This window comes from Fragaria vesca, linkage group LG2 (assembly GCF_000184155.1).
Source record: "Fragaria vesca subsp. vesca linkage group LG2, FraVesHawaii_1.0, whole genome shotgun sequence".
In the NCBI taxonomy this organism is placed as follows: domain Eukaryota; kingdom Viridiplantae; phylum Streptophyta; class Magnoliopsida; order Rosales; family Rosaceae; genus Fragaria; species Fragaria vesca.
In genome coordinates this window covers 23,296,637-23,317,765 of record NC_020492.1, presented here as the reverse complement: position 1 = coordinate 23,317,765, position 21,129 = coordinate 23,296,637, and the positions used below count along the sequence as shown (strand labels likewise).

Sequence of the window (21,129 nt, the reverse complement as noted above, 5' to 3'; positions counted from 1 at the left end):
TTTTTTGATCGACCATATGATGTGATCGGTATACTGAAACACAGTTGTGGGAGAAAATTCACCTATTTTTATCATTGTTTGGGTCTCGATCTAATAGATACTACTTTGGTCAACCTATTAGTTTATAAACATTCAACGGTTTGACCGTAAAGATTAAAGTCGGAAAATCAGCGAAATTTCATAAATTTTTTACCCTAAGTTTATGGTATCACTCCCATCTCATCCAACGGTTGGATTCTCCTAATTCACACTCGTCAATGGTGTTCCTCTTACAAAAATACCAAATACTAAAATTTATTAGGTTGAAAAAGACAGCGTTAATAATATAAAAAACCGGTGTCGTTTACCTTTTAAAAAAAAAAAGAAAAAGCAAAAAGAAGAAGAAGAAGGAGACGGGTTGTGGACTTGTGTGAACTGGGAAGGGTTTTGACCTTGGAAACAACCCATTTGGCCGCCTCCCTCCACACTTGTCCAAGAACAGCCCTGCCACATTTTAATTGACTTTGTCAAGTTCCTTCCTTCCATTCGAAAGTAGTATCCACTAGATCGAGACCCAAGTAATGGTAACCGATAATATTCTTATCTTTCCATCATCACAATCATCTCAAATTCTCAATTCTTCAGTTTAAAACCAGAATGATGAACCCAGAGCTTCATTGTTTATATGGGGTTTTCCAGACATTGATTTACGTGAGAATTTTTAAGAACCCATACCATTCTTCTTCTCTCTTCTCTACGGCCACCTCTTCAACGCCACCACCCTCGTTGCCCTCAACCTCTCCCACTCTCCGGCCCAGATCCGACTCCTCTAGAACCTCCGCTACCTCGACTTGTCCTTAAATCTCCTCAATAGTTGCCTCTCAGAGTCTCTCACCGAGGTCAACTTGGAAATTGGGAAATAGACGAGGCTTTGTAATGAACCAATGAAGGAGAAGGGGTATATGTTTGTTGGGTTTACAGGTCGGAGGGACAATACCCAACTAAACAGAGAGAAATAAAGGATGAGATATGATAATTCAGTTTTTACTGTCTATTGTTTGGAACTGGACTAACAGCGCGTGTACTGCACGCTTCCGTTAGCTGACCGTTGGTGACAGCCCACTATGTGGACCGAAGAATCTCCGGTTTTTACCATGCATTTCTTTGTCTGGAATACATAGCTAGCTTTCTACGTTGTTCTATGCCTTGTGCCCTTGTAGGAGTTGTAGCTAGCTGGAGGAGAGTTTTCGTGACCGGCCAAAAAGAAAACAGCGCATGCATGTAAAATCACCACCGGCACGTGTATTCCGGTCAGAGTCGTCGACCAGACACATGCATCTCGTGGCGACTCACAACCGTGCATTGCAACACTTCCCTCCGCGTGCGTGTCGTCCACCCCTCCCCATAAATAATAACCACCGCCCCGGTCCTCTTCAAATATCCACCACCGTTTCCATTAACGACCTACGCTCTCGATCTGCAACTTCATCATGCCTCCATGGCAAGTCTTTGACCTTGTTTCTCACCATCTTGACCCCAAAACCCTGGCCGTTGCCTCTTGCGTCTGCAAGTCATGGTTCGGTTGCTTCTCCTCCGACCACGTTTGGCAGCCCATTTGCACCACCCATTTCCCTTCTCTCTCTAACCTAAAGCTCACAAACGCCGCCCTTTCCTATTACCGCCTCTACACCATGGCCTCCGCGGCTGCCAAGCGCCGCTTCCAGTCCCCATCCAAACCCTCCCTTGCCCTCCACAACCTCATCTTCACCGTCAACGTCTTCAACCACAACAACGTTCTGATCATAAGTCTTGAAAAACCCGGGGACGAGCTAGTCGTGGATGACAACGGTGTTTTCAAGTTCGATATTGATGTCGATAACTACGAGTATGAAGGTGTGGTGCTGGAGTCGGTGAGAGTTACGTGGAATGTGGTGTTGAAAGGGTGGAGAGGGGTTTTTAATATGGTGGAATGCCACGGGAAGAAAGGGGTCGACTGGTGGTTCTGGGAGGAGCTGCCTTTGCCTGGCTGTTGCGCCAGCCTCGTCGATAGTGGTGTCGTGGCGGATTTGAGGTTGGAGTTCACTGATGATTCCAAAAGGGGTCAAAACAATGTTGATCATGTTGGGCGGATTAACAAAGTGAGCGTGGGGATGTTGAGTTTAGGGTTTACAACAAAGTTGAGGTATGTCGGTGTAGATGATGGTCTAAGATACTTGCAGCACTTCCTTTGTTATTGAGGAGCAAAACAGGTAGTGATGTCTCGGATGCATGTTCATAGGGTTTAGTTTATACAACATCATGTATATATGCAGCACTATGTATTTGCCACTTTTTTCAACTTGTAGAAATTTAATATGTTGGTGTTCTATGATCGACTAGGTTTGTTGCCCGCGGTTTGCTGCCCGTCCCTCACTTTGAATTTGACAATCTCATTCATTATTGTTTTTCTTAACACTCGGAAGGACAATATAAGGGTTCATCGTGGAGAGCAAGAGTAACAAAGACAACACTGTAAATTGTTTAAAATTCTATCGTAATTTAAAATTGTATACCGAAGACCATTTCGGTCTGCATACCAAGGCAAAAGTTTAAATAGCAGAAAACTACCAAATATTAATTACTTGTAGAAGTGGAAATGCAAAAGGAATAACAGGATTCCCTGAATACAACTCGGGAAATTTAATAGAATGAACAAAATCTGCAAACTAATGCAAGCTTGAACCCATGGTTCTTTACCTAACCAAGACCAGCAGAGGAAAAAGAGAATACGAACCAAAAGCATTTACCTAAAGGCAGCTGAATGTTAGTAAAAGAAGCATTTATTTGCACAAACACTTCTACAACCCGAAGTCGATCTAAGAACTGTATTGCAACCTGAAATGGCATGGAAAATCGATAGAAGTTGGTTCCAGAATAAAAATTCAACAACCGCTACATCAAATTAAATAACCACATCTGCCTAAATCACAATATCTTGAATAAAATACATGGGCATTGTAAATCTGTATAGTCCAACACTAACACTTCATAGTTTGGTTGTATTACAACTTGTAATATCGTTAATCCTCTTCTCATATGCAACAATTATATAATAACTCCCCGCCAAAAATTTTAGCATTTTTTAAATTCATTAACTTTCTAGTAACACCGTCTCACATCATGTTTCCGAATCATTGAAACAAAGTCACACCAGCTAGAATGATCAAAACAGTCACACCAGCTAGAATGATCAAAACACTCCGGAAATTAACCATAGATTAAGAACAAAACAGAGTAGTTCAATGCGCTATTTTGAAGTTGGATTGCCACTAGCAACAAACATAAGAATTTCAAATGACTCGTAACTCAATTTCTACATATGTCAATGATTATCAAAATGATAGCCTCAGCAACACCCACATCATGTTCTTAAACACTAACAACCTACAGGTCCCAACTGCCACCTACCCAAGCGTAATTAACTCACAAACTAACCATAAAACCAATCACAAATTCATGATCCAAACATAATACACAAACCCACAAAACCAATGAGCTCTTTGATTGATCAAAGCTAACTGAATTACAAAGCTACGGCAACGCAACTAAATAAATAAAATGATAAAAACGACAATACAAAGCTTTCAAAAATATTCTGACCGAATTCAACAGAATAGCTTATGAATACATTCCCACAAAACAAAAATAAACTCATAGAAATGAGAAACAAAATAAGCATTCACTTCTGATCTTCAAGCGCATCCACAACAATACATACCGTAAATTACTCAGGAAAGTTAAATGTGGGACGGCATAAATCAGTGAGCTTTCACATAAGCAAAATTGATTGACACCCATAATGCACGTACAACTCCAATCCAGCACCCACACATGCAGTTTGCAAGACGCAGGTTAACCCCAATTAGGTATTTTTTATCTGCATCAGTGATTATTCATAAAAGCTAAAACCTATGGAAATAAATGAAAGGCTCCAATTTAGATTAGTCCCAAATGAACTGGAATGATCAGATAACATCGATGCAACAACATACCCCACACCGATACTGATATACCCAGGAAAAAAGAAATCAAAACCACATAAAAAAAAAGGGCATGAGAATTTCCTAAAAATTACTTATAGACAGACACTAATATTGAAATGGTCTAATACTTATACACACCAATAGTGAAACGGCCAGATAACATTGAGGAATTTACAACAAATGGTCAGCAATATTGCAACCAAAACTGAACAGAGGAAAAACCATATACCCTGACAAAGCAATTAATGTTGGCAAAATTATCAAATGAATCAGTACAGCTATAGGTTTTTCATGAATTCCTGTAAACAAATTTCGCTTTCAAAGTACAAAGGGAATTCTTAAACAATCACAACAATCACATGTTTTGGATGAACCAAAGGTATGACTCATTAGGTGGGAAGCCAAATTCAATCCGGACCAATGACCCCAAACCCTAATTCTCTACCTCCATCGAGATTCTAGACTAAGAACACTGAGACCTGTCAGCTAGCAACATTTTGCTAGATGAAGACATGATTCCCAATATCTCAGATTTTGGTTTGGTCAACAATTCATGAGCAACACAGCAACTAACAGCAGAGCCGTTGCCAAAATATGAGTAAGGTTTATTTGATGAAACATCCAAATATGAGTAAGGTTTATTTGATGAAACATACATAACATTCATCCCTCCATTTCACTTGTGTCAAAAAAAATTCTTGATCTAATAATAACAATATCCATAATGTAGGGAAAACTTTTCACCTGAGCATGTAAATAGAGGTGTGCTTTCAGAGAAATTAGATGCATATAACTTTGGTGACTGGTGCTAGAGATTCTCATGATGCCGAGAGAATAACAGTCCAGGATGATGCCTTAACTATGACTTCTCTCTACAGATCCCTTAACCTCATACTGGCAATGAATCAAATTTGAATTTACTTTTTTGATATTCTAAGAGTATGCAATGTGATTAATTCATGGTATTCATTGTAAATTTTGATTCATTGTTCATACAGGCAATGAATCAAATTTCTGTTCTAGTTCATACTAATTGAATGCCACTAATCACAAACATATCATGCAGCACACAAAGTAGAAACCCATGAGCAGAAATTTGATTCAACTTTTGCCTTTGGAACTCCAACTGATTATATTGCTAATATCAAAACACAAATACAATTAAACTAGAAGAGAATGAATCAAGAAAATCAAAACACAAAAACAGAAACCCAAAACCACCTGCCTTTGACGAACCCCAAATCAATCGCTTGAATTAGAAGAGAATGAATCAAGAAAACCAAAACACAAACACAGAAACCCAAAACCACCTCCCTTTGACGAACCCCAAATCAATCGCTCGAGAAAGTAAGAAGCGGCGAAGAGCGAGGACGTAACTCGCAGTATGCAGAGAGGCAAGGGAGAGGAAGAAAGAAGAGGTAGGCATCGATCCAGTCCAGCAGTTAATAAATATATAAGAACTAATGGCAAAACTGCGAATAAACGGGAAAGCGGGACAAACATGTAAGTTCGTAGGGGTAATGGCAAAACTGCAAATAGACGGGAAAGCGGGACGTACATGTAAGTTCATAGGGGTACGTATGAACAGTGATCGACGCTGTACACGTTTTAGTATAGAGTAAATGTGTATATACACAACACATACAACAACAGAGATCAAGAACATTATGCAAAAACTATGAGAACAATGTCTACAAACGTTGTCATTCCTGCTGAATCCACCGACTCTTCAAAATATACGCAAGGAAGATGATGGTGTACTTGAGGGCTTAGCCGAACGTGATCTGAACGCGTAGTACCTCATGAATAGCACCACGATAAAGCGCTGCAAGAACCTCCTCGTTTTTGCCAATTGCAATATTCATTAGTGTGAATTGATGAGAATGCAGTTCATCATTCATGCGAATACCGTAGCCATTGGACCATTTGCCAAGCGTCCACCATCTAACACAAAGTTCCCGTGCTGCTATCTTCTTTCTTCGGAGTGTTTGTACAACACGAGTGGTCTGCCAATTATGTATTTCAATAACTAAATGTATATACAGAGCAGTTACAACATGAGATTGGATGATGTTGTGATCAGTTTTTTCTTCAACCGTAGGTTGAAGTAACAGAGTATCATGCAATGCAATAGCATATAAAAGACTAAGAAACATATATTTGTAACCCAAATTCAGAAGTAGACACATAAGTAAAAGACATACCGGCATTTTTAGCCAATTCAGGCAATAGTGCAAACCAAGTAGATTGAGTTGCACACCCAGACTCGGCTTCAAAAGGAAGAATACAGCATCCTCGTATCCAAATTTGATCGCGTACAAGTCCCAAATTGTTTTCTGATAATGTGTAACCTCAAGGGATCCATGTATTGAACATTTTTCCACATAATCAATCACCTCGGCAGCAATAGCAGCCTTCTGGTTGTGAATCTCCTCATAAAAAAGCCTCCACCCCTGTAGTGCATAATATGATTACATACATGAAGTATTGAAGTGTTCCCCTTTCTAAGCAATCATGGATATCTCAGTAGGCATCTATCATTATCACTACAAGCTGAAATATTCATGCAACTAAATCATCTAATTTACTGAAAAGTCAACATCTTTATGAAGGTCAAGAAAATCAAAAACAAATTTCTAGCGCAGAACACTCTTGGAATGAAGTACCTTGTCCTTCGGCCTTTTGATTGCAGTTGAAGAAGAAGACTCAGACTCAGACTCAGATTCATCTGAGAATTCCAGAGAAGGCCATCTCTTTATTGTTAGAGACTCCCACAGGCAATCAGACCCACAGAGCTCCTTCCAAGAGCTACAACAACAAGCCAACGCACACAAATCCCACACCTGATTTTCCAAAATAGAGCCACAAAAACATCAACAAGTTTCTGAATGTCAAAATACGAAAAACTTGTAAGAACTGAAACCATCAAGGACCGTACCTCGAGTAACGAAGCGATCCTAAGGGCAATCTCGTCCGGGACCGGAAAAGAGTCCATTTCCGGCTGCTTGGATGTTCCTAGTGTCTGAAAGCTTTGGTCTTTGGGTTGTTGCTGCGTCTCTTGTTTGTCAATTTGCATAAATGATGGGTGCTGACGTTGAGGCATGTGGGTCGTCTCCGGTTTAAACTTCTTTGACATTGACATGGTGGTAGGGAGTTGTATTGCACACGGTAGGCAACGTGTTTCCGATTACATACGACACCGAAACTTTTTCTTTCACATTTCTTCTTTTCACATTTTCACATTTTCACTGAAGGAGATGAACATGCAGATGCGAGGGTGAAAAGGAAGGAGAAAGATCTGTTCTTGCACCGAGGTACCTCACCTAGTCACCTTTTTTAAGTTTTACAAACCCAATGTATAGATCGAAAAGGCTGAACTACCCCTCCACTAGATTTGATATTTCGAAATATAAACATTTTAATCAACTATGATGGGTCTAATTTATGTCACCGTTTTTTGTTCATCTCATAATTTTACGTTCATGTCCTAGTTTTTGGGTTCACGTCACAATTTTGGGTACATGTCACAATATTTCTTGTTTATATTGAATTTCTTTTTAAGACAAAACAAGAGATTTAAAGTTGAGATTCATACAAATGTCCAAATAGTTAACTTCCAAATCTGAAAGTTATGTCTAGAGTTCGACAAAGTCATACACTCAATACTCCGACCAAGTTTTGAAACATTCTAAACCCAAAACAGAGGAGGTCATGAACTCTAAATTCTCATAAAAAATTCTCACCATAAGGGCTCAAAACGCTTCGTAGCATGATGTGGAAAAGAACATAGTAGCATATTATGAAGGCTGATGTTACCCTCTATTTGTACCAAGATTTAACATATCAATAATTGATCGCTCACAAGTTTGAAATGGAAACTATATTGTGTTTGACAAGTATGTAAAACATCTAAGATGTCCATGAAGCCGATCGTTTTATAAGGGGTTTCATTTGCTTATCTTCCTCTAGTGATATCATCCCCAAATGAGAGGGGTCATCCATCATCATCTTCGCCACCAGATAGCCTGCAATAGACCACGTTTGGAACTTACGTGCCTGCTTTCCGATGAACCTCCCTGACTTTCCGTCATAATACTCCGGCCAGTGATCTTTGGATAACCGGCTTTCAGTCAGATCGATTGCACGCCTTGCAATTAGGGGACGTCCAGTCTTTATGCACGCTGCTGTTAACAACCATAGTAGCACTGCAATCACAAATTAACATAAGTATAGTTGCCACGAAAAACAATGAACTTTATGGTCCGAAATATGTGATGTTATAATTTTTCTTACTACGTATAACATAGAAAACCGACCTGGCCAAGAGCCCCCATTGTGGTAACTCCACTTGGTGTTCTTAGGGTCACAGCCAGTGACAATTCGATACTCATGGCCTTCAATAGTTGGATAGCAAATTTTCAAAGGCATTTCTCCAACCAGCTCATCCCAACGTTCTTCAATGAGGTCCATTATGGCTGCAGATTGCTCAGGAGTTGCCAGAGACGACAGAATCGCCACACAATTTCCCAAACAGAACCACCGGAAATCCATTCTCGCAGGGCTCACATTTCCGATGAAGTATCCACCACGACTCGGCATGAAATCGAACACCCAATCCGGAAGCGAATCGGGCATCACATTGAACTTGTTCACTGCTGTGTGAGAATACTCCTCCGTTTTGTAACGATATATATCATTGAGCTGCTTCAGGTCCAGCCAGAAATAGCTCCGCATGTGGAAACTCAAAGCATGGAGACGATCAGTTATCCTCTCTACAAATTCCTTACCCACATCGTCTTGCTTGAGAAGAAAGCAAGCACATCTCAAAGCCATGAAGAATAATGCTTGTATTTCTATGGGGTACCCATACACACCCTGTAGTTATAAAATGAGCAAGAGAAAGATTAATCAACCTATGCAAATCTAGTTAAGGTACTGCAAACCAAAATTTTGTACCAAACTTAAGAACAAAATGATGTAATAATAACACATCATAGTGTCGAAGATCATTGCATGGCATCTGACATGGTAGATGTCACATTAATATGACACTCAAATTTAGCACAAAGTTTAAGATTTCAAGCGTTTTATTTTAGTTGATGAACTAACCATTCTACGATCAATCATGCAGCATCCATCAGCACATAGCAGAGTTGGGAAAGTATCGAAGCCTTCCGATAGACAGAGGCTGAGAATGAGGCGAATGCCGTTTTGGCATTCAGGCAATTCGGCGAGTGAAGAGTCTCCGGTAGACTTTGTGTAAGCACGAAGCAATATGATCCACCAGAACCCTGAATCAACAGGAGCAACTCTTCCTATTGCGCTCTCGCCGAAATCTGCAGTGATGGTGTCATTGTTTCTGACTTGGTCGTGCTCTACTTTGAAGCTGGCTGGCATTACCCCTGCTCCTAGCTTAAACTCGTCGACTATTTTCTCCCATGATTGGAGGCGAAGCGTTTTCAAGAGAAAGTTCTTCACTATTTCTTCTTCGCCGTTCATCAGAAAGGCCAGTGCGCTCGGGACAAAGTCTCTCACAAATACCTGCGCCGTTCAATTTGATCAAGTCAATTTAGGTTGCTTCACTGCATGCTCGTACAAAATCAGACACTTGAGGAATGGAAATTGGGAGAATATAAGGCACAAAATTTGAAATCTAAAATAAAAGGCGGATCAATTAATCGTAAACAAGATATTCATGACCCTTATGAACAACATTTTGAGGAACCATTTAAGGGATAAAGTCTTCAGGTTGGTTTGACGTGGTGAGACTTGCCCTCAAATTTTGTTATTTCTCTTTGTAATAACGATTGGTTGGGGCTTCCCATATTTCGTTTCTGTTAACTTTTGTTGTTTTGTTGTGAGCTATAGGTTTGTTTTTTGCTTTTGTTAGGAGTGGAGTTAGGTCCCTCCTACTTTGGTGTATTCATTTTTTTTCTTTTCAATAAATTAACCTCGTTTCATCGAGGTTTAAACCAGAAAAAAAAGAAATATTCTGAGGAACCACCTATAGCTCCCGGTAGATATGTCATAGTCTCGTCATTTAATGAAACGTTATGATAACATGGTGTATATGTCGAATGCATACTCAGTAGTCAGTACGATTAATTTAGATGTAATCATGCAAAGGCTCTGATTGAGATTCTATTCCCTCTACATATAAAAGAAAAATGAGAGAGTCATTAACCTGATCATAGTTAAGTTGTTCAACAGAACTGTCGACGGCAGCAAGAGTCCCAACCGGCTGGCCGCGAAAGTGAACGACAGAGCGCCGCAAGGTCTCCCAAGCATCGGAAACCATGAGATGCGAGTCATAGCATGACTTAGGCGTAATAGTGTTCAGAACAGACGAGGACATATACTCGAGGTGTTCAATGTTTGACAAATCACTGAATGACCTTTCATCAAAGGACCTCTTCCTCTCCACATTTATTGTTCTAGGTCTCTCTAACATCTTGAGAAAATCGGAGTTTCCGATGTCAAAGATGCTGCCGGCTGCCTCATGACTACTTCTTACATTTCCATTCTCGGCTGTCGCAGTCGGAGACATGTCGATTTTCAGATATCTCTGCAGGTTCAGGGTTGCAGAACTTCAGTCATCAATATATAGGAAACAGATATAAGGGTAATGATATGTTCAGTTAAACATGGATTAATACAATTCTTCAATGAAGTTTATATGCTTACCAGACTACCAGAGATAAGAGAGCAATGTAACAGGATATACTTATGCTTCTGAAATGAAGTTGGGTGCTGAATGTAGAGGTATATATATGGCTTGGTGATCTTGGGAAATCCGATGACGGCTTGGGAGTCTCCCCACATTTTGTCTTTTATTTTGATCCCCAACTCCGATCAGTGGATTAAGTCATATTCACTACAGAATACAAAAGTCCAAAAGCTGACACTGAATTGGAAAGAAATCCAGAATTTTAATTATAAAGATATCCATTAGTTATTGTGTTTTCTACACTTCAAAGAGGTAGCTTCCCTGTTTTTCTTCAATCTCTCAACTCGATCTCTGGCTTCTCTAAGAGGTAAGCAACCATTTTCGGGGAATAATATGGATTGCAGGGTTAGCAAAGTTGAAGAACTCTGTGAGTCAAATCGTGGAATTAATTTGGGGGGAAAGAAAACGTCCGTGATTGATACTTTGATAGCATGTTAAGTAAAGTTAGGATATCGTAATTTTATGATCATAATTTTGACCTCTTGCTCGATCTAGTCTTGTATTGCCCGAAATAGCATAGTTCCCTTTGATAGTGCTATGCATTCTTTTCATTTTCTAATATAAAGACGTCAAGGGAAGAGTTTTTAGTTTTTATATTGTTTGCAATTTGCGTGATTTGAGTAAAGATGATAAAAGTATAGAGTAGAATATGATGTTGCAATCGTTTTTCATTGAAAACATGTGAACCTCTTACTAAAGCAAAGACAATTGTCTTCCAACCAAGAAAGAAAAGGCAATTGCATTGTACTTTTCCTCAATATTAGACTTTAAAAGTTAGTTACTTTTTCAAACTCTCAATTGTTCTTTTTAATAAGTACTAGCCTTTTATCCGTGCATTTGCACGGGAACACGATCACCTAAAAATAAGCATAAATGGTTAAATTGATTTACCTTAACCGTATTATACAGTTTTGTTTTGTTTATCTCTTTATCTAATTTGTTTTGCCTTTTATTTTGCTTTTTACTATAACAACCCTTGTTTTTATTTGTGTCTGTTGTTTCATTAAGGGTAGTTTAGGCAAAACATAATTTAGTAAATTTCATTAACGCTTAGCTTTATAATAATAGAGATATACAAACCGTCGAGATCAATAGACTTTAAAATTTACGGTTTGAAGATCAATAGTGAAAACTGTTAAGAGCCTACATGGATGTACAAGTAAATTAAATGATTGCGTAATCTTATTCATTACCTAAAGACCAAAACTATCATCTCTTGATCAATTTTCGATATTTCTTTCTAAAGACCTAAACCATCATCACTGAAGTTTGCTATGAACTCTCATTCTTCATTCTTGTGGGCTTCACTTCGGGCCCATTTCATTTATAACAAAGAAAACACAACCCACAAAAAGAAAGAAAAAGACTACAAAAACCCAGTTGTGTACCAGACGTACCTCTTCACTCTTAAATTTCGACCGTTGATTTAAACACCAAACCCTCTTCAAGACTCTTCTACTCCCCAACGGTCTTCTTCTTCTTCGCTCTACTCAAAGATTCAAACTTTCACTTCCAATCTTCTCCGATCACTCTTCAATTATGGCCACCGTAACACGCCCCAAATCCTCGTCGGAAAAGCAAAACTGGGAGCACATATTCAACGCCATGGTCAAGATTCTACAGGAGCAGCAGTCACAGCTGGAGACCATGGCCAAAGAGCGCAAAATGCTCGCGGATCGCATCCAAACCGAACACGACAAGTGGGCCTTCAACGTTAGATTGTTGCAGGATCAAATTGCCCAGGTAAATCAATTTCCCCCAATTCAAAATTAGGGTTTTGAAATTGTCGGTTTTTTGGGGAATTCTGAAAATTGGTGTGGTTTTCTTGTAATTTGTGGTGTAGTTGGAGGCGGATTTGGTTATGCAAGAGAAGAGTGGTGTGATTGAGGTGGCTAAGTTGGAGTTGCTTCTGGGCTTGAAGGAAAGAGAGGCTCTTTTCGTCAAATTTCAAAAAGGTGACATTTTTATTTTTTATTTTTTTGGTTTCATTATAGTTCTGATTATTGGGATTAAATGTGGTAACAATGTCTGCTTAAAGCTACTAAGTTGGGTTAGTTTTCGATCTTGTTTGCATCGAAATTGAGAATTCTACTTGTTTGTGGGTGTGATTTTATCCTTGTTTACTGATGTTTTTGTGTATGCAGAGGATACACAGAAGGACTTGGACGATTTTGTAACATGGGTCAAATTACACGCCGAAGGCTCTTGTGATCCAAAGGTATATAACTATCTATCGCTATGTTGCAGTTTTGTGTTGGTTTGTGTCCGAGTGTTGTTCTAAGCTCCTGATTGTCTATAGGTTGGCGGGGAGAGCAGTAAACGAAAAGGGAGAAATGATAGCAATAAACAGTTGTCGAAAAGTGTTACAGAAGAAAAGCGGCTTTCTAGAGGTTTGGATGATGAACTAAAGAAGTTGCAGGGGGAATATGATAAGCTTGCTTCAAAAAAGAAAACTGAGGTTTCTGCGCTCTTGGCGGAGAAGAAATTTGTGTGGAATCAGTATAATCTTATGGAAAAAGACTATGCTGGGAAATTAAAGAGTAAGCAGTCTGAGGTTGACCAGGCTAATGAAAAGGTATATGCTCTTCTTGCCAGTATGGAGCAATTACAGTCGGCAAACAAAGAAAAGGATGATAAGATTGCATTGTTAGAGACTGATTTCACCAAGCTGAAGGAAGAGAATTCCAAAGTTGTAAGGGAACTGGAGTCGTTAAGAATGTCTGTTAGTGCTCCCGGCACTCCTGTTTTGAACCACTGCTCAGCAGGAACAAGAGCATTTAACTTGAGAGGCAAAAATAGTGCTCTGGATAGAAGTATTGTGACAGTCAAGAAAGAACCATCTGCTGCACAACTTACTGATCATCCTTCTAAGAACACCAAAATGGTACTTTTACCGTCAACTTTCTTTGTTTTATCCATTCAAATTAATTAGCTTCTGTGACAAATCTGCTATTAGCTTTGACTTGGTGGTAAATTTGATCGAAGAAACAATCTTACACTAAAACAGTAAAACTATTATTTGTGATTTTCAAGGTTAAGTTGAAGAATGAAGCATCATTTATTGCACTGTATTATAAATTACTTGAATTTAATCGGTTTATGGGATGGAGCTTCAGTGTTTCTGGCTCATGTTTTTCATACATGGGGTTTTGTTAAGTTTGTTGCACGCAGGATATTAGAAAATCAAAAGCTACTTCTTAATCTTTGTATGCTTGTTGGCCTAAGCTCACTCTATTTGTTTGTTTCTGGTTAATTAGGGGAGGAGGAGTTCAAAGAGAAATGGAGATGATGTTATAACAACCGAGGGAACTGTAAAGTTGTTCACGTCCAGCTTCAAAGTACCAAAAGTGAAGAGTCAATCAAGCAAATCTGCGGCATCATCTTCCAGAGGGGGGTAGATTGTATTGTGATTTGTTATGGACAACTCCAGACAAGTCCAAGGCTTGTGTTGTGTTATCCTATCCATTTGTAGGCATTGCTTTGGTTCCCTGTAAAGAATGGGTTGATTATAGGGTTTAGGGCGAGTTCTGGTAGCTTGCAGCCTGTAAGATTGTAGCTTTCGGATCTGTCATATGATGACAGACATTTTAGCATTAGGAATGCAACATGATCGTAGTTGCATCTATATATGTTGTCATGCACATTTATGGTGTAAATTCCCACCTTGGCAACAACTACGTAGTTTCTCTCAGCTATTCCATTACCTTATTCCATGACTTGATTTTGTTAGGATCCACCAGTTGTTGGATCCTTGGAGTGAAAAGGCCTCTAAGCATGAGTTTATTTTTAGTTTTATGTCATTTTCCTAACTTTCTTCTGTTAATATCATTTTTGTTACAATTTCCATATAAAAGATATGGAGAGCAGACTAGATATATAGTCTTAAAGTTTCAAGATCCATACTGAAGTTCATGGCTTGTTCAAATTGAGGTCATATCACAAGAAGAGGGCATTCAGTGTAGCACAGGAAATCCATGTAACACACTACATGCACATCAAGTTTTCACTGAATAACACCATGAACTAGAACTACTACAATTCCAAAATCAGAGTACTTGAAGAGGATGTAACCTCAAAACTACTTGCTAGCTCTGCAATAAAAACAGACCAACTGAAGTTGGTGGATAATAAACCAACTAATAAGAACCCCAGGGCGACCACCACTTAGACTGAAAATAAGAATGATAGGAGACCAAGACCAGCATGAGCCCCAGAAACAAACTAACCCCCCAAGGCGACGCTTCGGACTGATCATTCACCACCGTCTCCTTCATCGCCGGACTCATAAACCTTCCATACTTGGTCATGTAGTAGGCCAGGAATATCAATATCATAGGCAAAAACAAGAGAAAAAGATTGAAACTAGCTTTGGTCTGGTGCATCTGGGCCTTGTAGTTTGAGTAAGATGAAAGGTACAATAACAAAACGACTATGCCAACTAGGGCCAGCAGAGGAGAAGGAGGTGCAGACATGGAGGCTAGCGTTTGGTCTCTCCACCCTAGCTTCCCTGGTCTCTCCACAGCAGACTCCATCAGAAATGAAATATGTCTCTTAACTTCTCCAAGATAATTCAGGCCCGATTTTCTCCAAGTGTTAACTGTTAAATGTGACTTGAGATGGTGTTGTATATATAGTAGAGAGGTGGTCGACCTGGGAAATAGAACCTTAGCTTTTTGTTAGTCACAAATATATATATGAATATATCTATCTGATAATAATGCATTTGCTGCTTTGGCATAAGTTCTGTTTCTGAAGATTAATATATCCACAACCGCCCCTTGCGTTCAGTTTTCTTTGCAAATATGCCCACCCAGTTAGGATTGATACGAAAAGGATGAATATATAGAAGTGACGCGTAGACAGGGAAGGATGAATATATTCTTCTTTCTTGGTTGCAGATGTCCAAGGAAAGTTTGTATATGCTGTTCTCTGTTGTGATGCAGACCAATCAAAAGGCTTTACGGTATATGCATCTCTTATGGAAATCTTTGAGAATGAGGGAAGCTCATTTCAGTTAACTGTTTGTAATCTAGGAATGAAAAATGGGAAGGGTAGGAACAATGGGAGATAAACAGACTTGACAATAACTAAATCGTCAAAATGTTGAGACGGAAAGTGAAGTGCATCACTATTTCCAACACCATTCTCCATTCTCTTAAATTGTACAAATAATTTATCCGATCTCAAATATGTTATGAGATCGACTTAAAAAGATAAACATGACAAAACTGTATTTAACTATTCACAACGACTCATATACATGTTTAGATTAACACATAAAACATGAAATGACATAATACATCAAACAAATTATTTTCTTAGACAACATGTATGTATGAAGAGATGTTCTTAAACAACAAAAGGTGATCCAAATATGAAAGGATCAAAGTGGAACTTGGAATACGAAGTTTACCAAACTCACCAACTAGGAATGTAACTAAGTTTTGGGCCAAACATATTTGGGCCGAAATTGGTGTCTCTCCTATTTGAATTAGGGCTTTTAATCGAAACGTTTCAAATTGGAAAGGGCGTGAAAACGGAGGGATTTACCCCCAAAATTAAAGACTCGACCTTTTTGCTCCCAAATTCTGATAACTCCGCCGCGAAACCCTAACGATGGCCTCCGACGACGAAGCGTTGGGTTCGTTGATGCGCAAGAAGAAACAGAATGGGAGCGCCGTAGCGAAGCCGAAGGTGAAGAAAGAAGAGCTGGACAACGGTTCCGAGAACCCAAAGCCCAAGCCCAGAAAGCCAATCGCGAAGAAGAAGGAAGAAAGCGAAAGCGATTTTGAAGATGATGACGAGAAGCCGATTGCGAAGCCGAGAAAAGCGCCGGTTAAGAAGGAAGAGAAGGATGATGGTATTGATGATGCTAAGCCCCTAGCTAAGAAGAGCTCCAATTCTAAGCCTGATAAGGTTTCTAAGACTTTGTCTTTTTTTTTTTTATTTATTAAATTTTTGAAGGTTTAAAATTTGTGTTGGGTTTTATTGGTTAATGTGGGTTTTGGGTGTTTGAAGAGTGTGAAGAGTGTGAAGAGGAAGAGAGAAGAGGTGGCAGTGGCTGCGGCGACACTGGAGAAGAAGAAGAGGGAGAAGAAGGTGTATGATTTGCCTGGTCAGAAGAGAGACGCTCCTGAAGAGGTACATTGTGTTAAGTTTTGATTGTTTGGTGTTTAGCTTTAGGGATGTTGTTTGGAGATTGTTGTTATGAGTGATTTGTGTTGTTGTGTTTTGGTGTTTCAGAGAGACCCACTTAGGATTTTTTACGAGACGCTTTATGAGCAGGTTCCCAATAGTGAAATGGCACAGGTCTGGTAAGTGGTTATTCTCCTACTTGCTCAATTGCAGCACTCTTTTTTTTTGGCAGAAATTGCAGCACTATTATAGCTTGCTGAGGTAACTGTGTAACTTTTATTATGAGTTCAGATTGATAGTTCGATGAGGGGTTTAATGCTACTTCTTTACAGAAACTGTCCCTGAATACAATAATTTGTGTGGTTTATGTTATATGATTCTTCTGTTTGCGTTGAGGCAGCATAGTTTGTAACAAAACTGTGTTTAAATATATCAATCAATGTTGTCTGATAGCTTTGTATGTTGGCATATCAAAACACTGGCTTTGAACCACAGGAAATAATATCTGATATTGCAAGTGGTCAATTTGGTGGCTGATTTCTGCCTGTGCTTTCCATTTATATGTTTCTGTGGCATTTGAGTTCATATGTGTGGCCAAATTTGATTGATAAAGTCTCTTGCTTTGCAAAGGTGCATACACACATACAAAGCTCTGATGCATATCTTTTGTATTCCGTGCTTTGTTCTTGAATGAAATCCATAGAGAAGCCTCAGTGTCTGTCATCCAACCTTTTGTTTTCTTAGCATAATTTATGTTTTGCTTTGCTTTATAATTGAATGGATAGGATATGTACATTATTTGGGATGTCAAAAAAATTGAAGCCAAGGGAGCAAGTCTTGGTGCAGTTGTAATGTTGGTTCTTTGCAACATAAAGTTCAAGAGTCCAAAATGTGGGACAGCACTTCTCCTCCTTGGAGGTCTGCAATGAGCTGAACCTTGTGTACTAGACCCTCCCATTTAATGATTGAAGTTACCCCAATGTTACAACTCTAGCAGCATTCAACTATATATCTTAACTATTGCTAGGCTGCTTCATGAAATCATGCATCTCAAATTTGCTATGTAAATCCAGGCTGATGGAGTCCGGTTTGTTACCTAAGGAGGAGGCAAAGAAAGTGTTTGAGAAGAAGCAGAAGAGTCGTCAGCTTCAAAGAGTTAGTTCTCCAAGTAAACCTGTAGCTTCTGGAAGGAAGACCATAACAGTCGTAAAGAAGACCACATCAGTTACTGTCAAGAAAAAACCAACATCAACCCCGGTTTCTTCAAATAAAAAGAAGCCAACACCAGCCTCTAAAGGTGCATCAAATCTGTCTAAGAACCGGAAGAAAGATGATGAAAGCTCAGAGACTGAGTCTGATGATGACTTTGTGTCTGATGAAGACGAAGACTGTGTGATATCCGAGAGACTAAAGAAAAAGAAGGCAGCTTAATCTTATTTCACATTAACCAGTTGTAGCCTATCACCTTTGTTATGCTACCGTGTGTATTCTGATGACGTGATTTACTCATTAAGTGTTATCAAACTTGCTGATTCATCTTATGGTAAAGTTATTTCAAGAACTATATGACCTGATATATGAAGACATAAACCGGGATAGGTTGCCTGTTTATAGCACAAGCAAGCAACCTATCCTTACAGTTAAGGATCGGTCTCGTGTTTATATACTCGTCAGAGATCTATGTAATTCAAGATCTGTGCTGGAAACAAATGCAGTTGGTGTTGAAACACATATGGTCTCCTGTTTTGCAGTAGCTCAATTCAAATGGAGCACCCAACAAATGTCTGTCAAGAATAGGTATATGGTATAATTGGCAGATGTATTCTTCTCCAAACTGGAGAATATTTATACTAGTACAGATTAACCTATAGCTAGATATGAAAGGGGAATACAATAGAAGAGCTATGTATGAAAGATAAATACTACAAGTCATACAGTGCAACTACATTAATGCAGTAAGATCATGTCTGTTGTAGTCTAGAATCTAGATTTGCTGCTCCACTGTAGAAGAGTTGAATGAAGCAGCTCACTCGACAATGTCAACTAATCAGCGTCCAATTCCTAATGCAGTAATGCGCGCAGTTCATATGAACAACAAGAACAAATAAACAAAGCCATCCCATAATATTCAGAATTTTTCTTTCACCCTTAAACAACCAAACAACTAGAACTAATCTACAAACCATCTGCATTGAGGTAGGGATCTAATTGGACATCCCCCTAGCCTCAGCCGCCACCGTCACATTGGCGTGGCCAAGAAGGTAGGTCTGTCATTCCCAGCCATTATCACCAAAACCTTGCCGTCGGAAACCTTCCCTTCCTTGCAATCGCTAGCCTCACCGCCACTATTTACACTCTCCAATTCCCGTTCTCTTTGATGAACATGACCAGTAGTACCACTCGTAACCCTCCCATTAGCCTCCACGTCTTGTGAAGCTGAAGATATTATGTGATCGTGTCGTTGAGCCACCAATTGCCTCCGCTTCTCGTAGAAAATCCAGACGGAGAGCCCCAGCCGCAGCAAAAGGAACACGGCCAAAAACGCCGCGGCCAAATAAAGCACCGGATTGTTCAACGCCGAGCACCGCCAGTTGTCACAGCTGTCATCGTCGTGCATGATCGGCAATTAGTATTAGTGCGGCTGGCACAGTCGTGAAGTAGATATTTTCCGAGAATCAGAGACGCGTGAAAGGATGGGAACCTTAATACGTTCTTACCTTATTCGGGATTTTAATGAAAAATAAGAGAAGCATAATCATTGAAACAAAGTAGAATCTGGTTGATGAAAGAGGCTCTTATATATTGAAACAAAACAACAATCTCAACCTAACATGTTATTGAGGCTGGGAAGAAATTCAAATCAATGCTTAAACTTGGTCGGCAATCATTAGTGCTTTAACTCATAAATTTGGTACTTCAGCAACATATGTGAACCCTGAATCTGAGAGTCTATGAAATAGCAGATACCAGTAAGACATGCATACTGACTATATTTTGTCACAATACCAGTAAGACATGCAGAGCTAAACATGAAACTCATCATATTCTTAGATGACAGCAGGAGCCATAGGAAAATAACTACTTAACTAGGACATCAAACACTTAAAATTCCCCGAAAAGCATATTGTTGCATAATTTTTCACACAAAGGTGACTAGCTCGCATAGAAAACAAAGAAATAGCAAGGCCCACAGTGAGCCAGGTTCTCCACAATCAACATCTAATGACGTTGACGAATCGTAGTCATAATCTCATCCTCAGACGAATTGAGTCATAGTGTCACCCTCAGTAAAAAGTCGTCCTGTATTCCTCAGCATGATAATTTTGGATAAACATATCCCGGTGCAACCTGAACAAGGTTTGGTACGCTGCTTTGCATATGTCCAACCATAGCATGAGTATTTGGATACATAATGCCAGGTTCAGTCACAATAGGATAGTGACCAGCATGCTGTTGTGAATATTGGTAACTGTTGCCACAATTCCCAGTTAAGAAATCAGCGCAGGGGAGAACACTTACAGGCCCACGTGAACAAGACGGGAAATGATTTTGCTGAGAGGCAGCAATAGGAACCAGGGAGGATTGGTTTGGAATACCAGCCACACTTGCCATCGTTGCCACAGCAGAGGTGGTTGCCCTTTCAAAAAGAAAATCGGGTAGTGTTTCTCCTGGTTCTAGGGTAATGCCCTTGGTTGCTTTTGGGAATTTACCACCATAATCTGTAAAGGCATTGCCATATTGTATTGGATCCCCCACCAAAAAGGCACCAAGCATACTAGCTCCACATGGAGGTTCGTCATCAAAATTAAGGAGGCGGAAACCCAGGATGTTGAACTTGATGGTCTTGGAGTAGCTTGATAGAAAATATTCAAATGTGACTACAGCACAAGAGATATGAACAATATCTGTATCACTAGTAGGATTCCTATTACCACCACATGACTGTTCGCATATCAGGAATTTGTGAAGGACAAGGCATATGATTCCACCTCCAACATGGACAATACTATACTGCTCTACCGGAAAAAAGTGACGAGGCAACCGAGCCAGAATCTCAGGTGGCAGAACAAGGAGAGAGGCGATATGTGTCCAGGAGTAATCATTTGTGTCCATAAGATGGACTCCGATGGTGAAATTGCGGATGTCTTGAGCGGCATCATAACAGGAGTCGTAACCAAACATAATGTTATAATCGCTGCAGTGGTTCAACACTAAAGCTCTGCCAATAGAGCACGGCAGGGGTGATGCAGTGTGTACTTTCCATCC

General features: G+C 39.6%; 6 protein-coding genes across 7 annotated transcripts; 4 read left to right on the top strand and 2 right to left on the bottom strand.

The window, feature by feature from the left end:
• Positions 1-1,670: 1,670 nt before the first annotated feature.
• Positions 1,671-2,216, top strand: LOC101309511 (probable F-box protein At5g04010-like). Its single transcript, XM_004292901.1, has one exon. It carries the CDS (start codon positions 1,671-1,673, stop codon positions 2,214-2,216), a length of 546 nt encoding a protein of 181 aa, XP_004292949.1.
• A 3,152-nt stretch (positions 2,217-5,368) lies between these two features.
• On the bottom strand, positions 5,369-7,082 carry LOC101306879. 2 transcript variants are annotated; one of them, XM_004291313.1, is made up of 4 exons: positions 6,940-7,082; positions 6,668-6,844; positions 6,206-6,454; positions 5,369-6,007 (listed from the first exon to the last, which is right to left on the bottom strand). In XM_004291313.1, exons 1-4 carry the CDS (start codon positions 7,075-7,077, stop codon positions 5,771-5,773), a joined length of 801 nt encoding a protein of 266 aa, XP_004291361.1. In that variant the 5' UTR covers positions 7,078-7,082; the 3' UTR covers positions 5,369-5,770. The 2 variants fall into 2 exon arrangements, with proteins under 2 accessions (XP_004291361.1, XP_004291360.1); XM_004291312.1 differs by having other exon boundaries at positions 5,369-6,454.
• An 828-nt stretch (positions 7,083-7,910) lies between these two features.
• LOC101309221 lies at positions 7,911-10,548 on the bottom strand. Its single transcript, XM_004292900.1, has 4 exons — positions 10,186-10,548; positions 9,111-9,542; positions 8,318-8,876; positions 7,911-8,206 (listed from the first exon to the last, which is right to left on the bottom strand). Exons 1-4 carry the CDS (start codon positions 10,546-10,548, stop codon positions 7,911-7,913), a joined length of 1,650 nt encoding a protein of 549 aa, XP_004292948.1.
• A 1,583-nt stretch (positions 10,549-12,131) lies between these two features.
• LOC101308935 lies at positions 12,132-13,265 on the top strand. The gene is made up of 5 exons (XM_004292899.1): positions 12,132-12,471; positions 12,572-12,683; positions 12,873-12,946; positions 13,028-13,186; positions 13,248-13,265. The coding sequence occupies exons 1-5, from the start codon at positions 12,268-12,270 to the stop codon at positions 13,263-13,265; spliced, it is 567 nt and encodes a 188-aa protein (XP_004292947.1). The 5' UTR covers positions 12,132-12,267.
• A 31-nt stretch (positions 13,266-13,296) lies between these two features.
• LOC101306589 lies at positions 13,297-14,138 on the top strand. Its single transcript, XM_004291311.1, has 2 exons — positions 13,297-13,612; positions 13,986-14,138. Exons 1-2 carry the CDS (start codon positions 13,325-13,327, stop codon positions 14,124-14,126), a joined length of 429 nt encoding a protein of 142 aa, XP_004291359.1. The 5' UTR covers positions 13,297-13,324; the 3' UTR covers positions 14,127-14,138.
• Positions 14,139-16,226: 2,088 nt separating this feature from the next.
• Positions 16,227-18,425, top strand: LOC101306296. The gene is made up of 4 exons (XM_004291310.1): positions 16,227-16,644; positions 16,747-16,869; positions 16,972-17,042; positions 17,937-18,425. The coding sequence occupies exons 1-4, from the start codon at positions 16,345-16,347 to the stop codon at positions 18,292-18,294; spliced, it is 852 nt and encodes a 283-aa protein (XP_004291358.1). The 5' UTR covers positions 16,227-16,344; the 3' UTR covers positions 18,295-18,425.
• The last annotated feature ends 2,704 nt before the right edge of the window (positions 18,426-21,129 follow it).

Coding starts and splice junctions, on each gene's coding strand:
- LOC101309511 (XM_004292901.1), top strand. CDS start 1,671: ATGGCCTCCGCGGCTGCCAAGCGCCGCTTCCAGTCCCCATCCAAACCC.
- LOC101306879 (XM_004291312.1), bottom strand. CDS start 7,077: ATGCAAATTGACAAACAAGAGACGCAGCAACAACCCAAAGACCAAAGC. Junction 6,845..6,939: donor GGATCGCTTCGTTACTCGAG/GTACGGTCCTTG, acceptor TTGGAAAATCAG/GTGTGGGATTTGTGTGCGTT. Junction 6,455..6,667: donor TCAAAAGGCCGAAGGACAAG/GTACTTCATTCC, acceptor TATGCACTACAG/GGGTGGAGGCTTTTTTATGA.
- LOC101309221 (XM_004292900.1), bottom strand. CDS start 10,548: ATGTCTCCGACTGCGACAGCCGAGAATGGAAATGTAAGAAGTAGTCAT. Junction 9,543..10,185: donor AACAACTTAACTATGATCAG/GTTAATGACTCT, acceptor TGAACGGCGCAG/GTATTTGTGAGAGACTTTGT. Junction 8,207..8,317: donor CAATGGGGGCTCTTGGCCAG/GTCGGTTTTCTA, acceptor TTGTGATTGCAG/TGCTACTATGGTTGTTAACA.
- LOC101308935 (XM_004292899.1), top strand. CDS start 12,268: ATGGCCACCGTAACACGCCCCAAATCCTCGTCGGAAAAGCAAAACTGG. Junction 12,472..12,571: donor TGCAGGATCAAATTGCCCAG/GTAAATCAATTT, acceptor TTTGTGGTGTAG/TTGGAGGCGGATTTGGTTAT. Junction 12,947..13,027: donor AAGGCTCTTGTGATCCAAAG/GTATATAACTAT, acceptor GATTGTCTATAG/GTTGGCGGGGAGAGCAGTAA.
- LOC101306589 (XM_004291311.1), top strand. CDS start 13,325: ATGGAGCAATTACAGTCGGCAAACAAAGAAAAGGATGATAAGATTGCA. Junction 13,613..13,985: donor CTTCTAAGAACACCAAAATG/GTACTTTTACCG, acceptor CTGGTTAATTAG/GGGAGGAGGAGTTCAAAGAG.
- LOC101306296 (XM_004291310.1), top strand. CDS start 16,345: ATGGCCTCCGACGACGAAGCGTTGGGTTCGTTGATGCGCAAGAAGAAA. Junction 16,645..16,746: donor CCAATTCTAAGCCTGATAAG/GTTTCTAAGACT, acceptor GGGTGTTTGAAG/AGTGTGAAGAGTGTGAAGAG. Junction 16,870..16,971: donor AGAGAGACGCTCCTGAAGAG/GTACATTGTGTT, acceptor TTGGTGTTTCAG/AGAGACCCACTTAGGATTTT.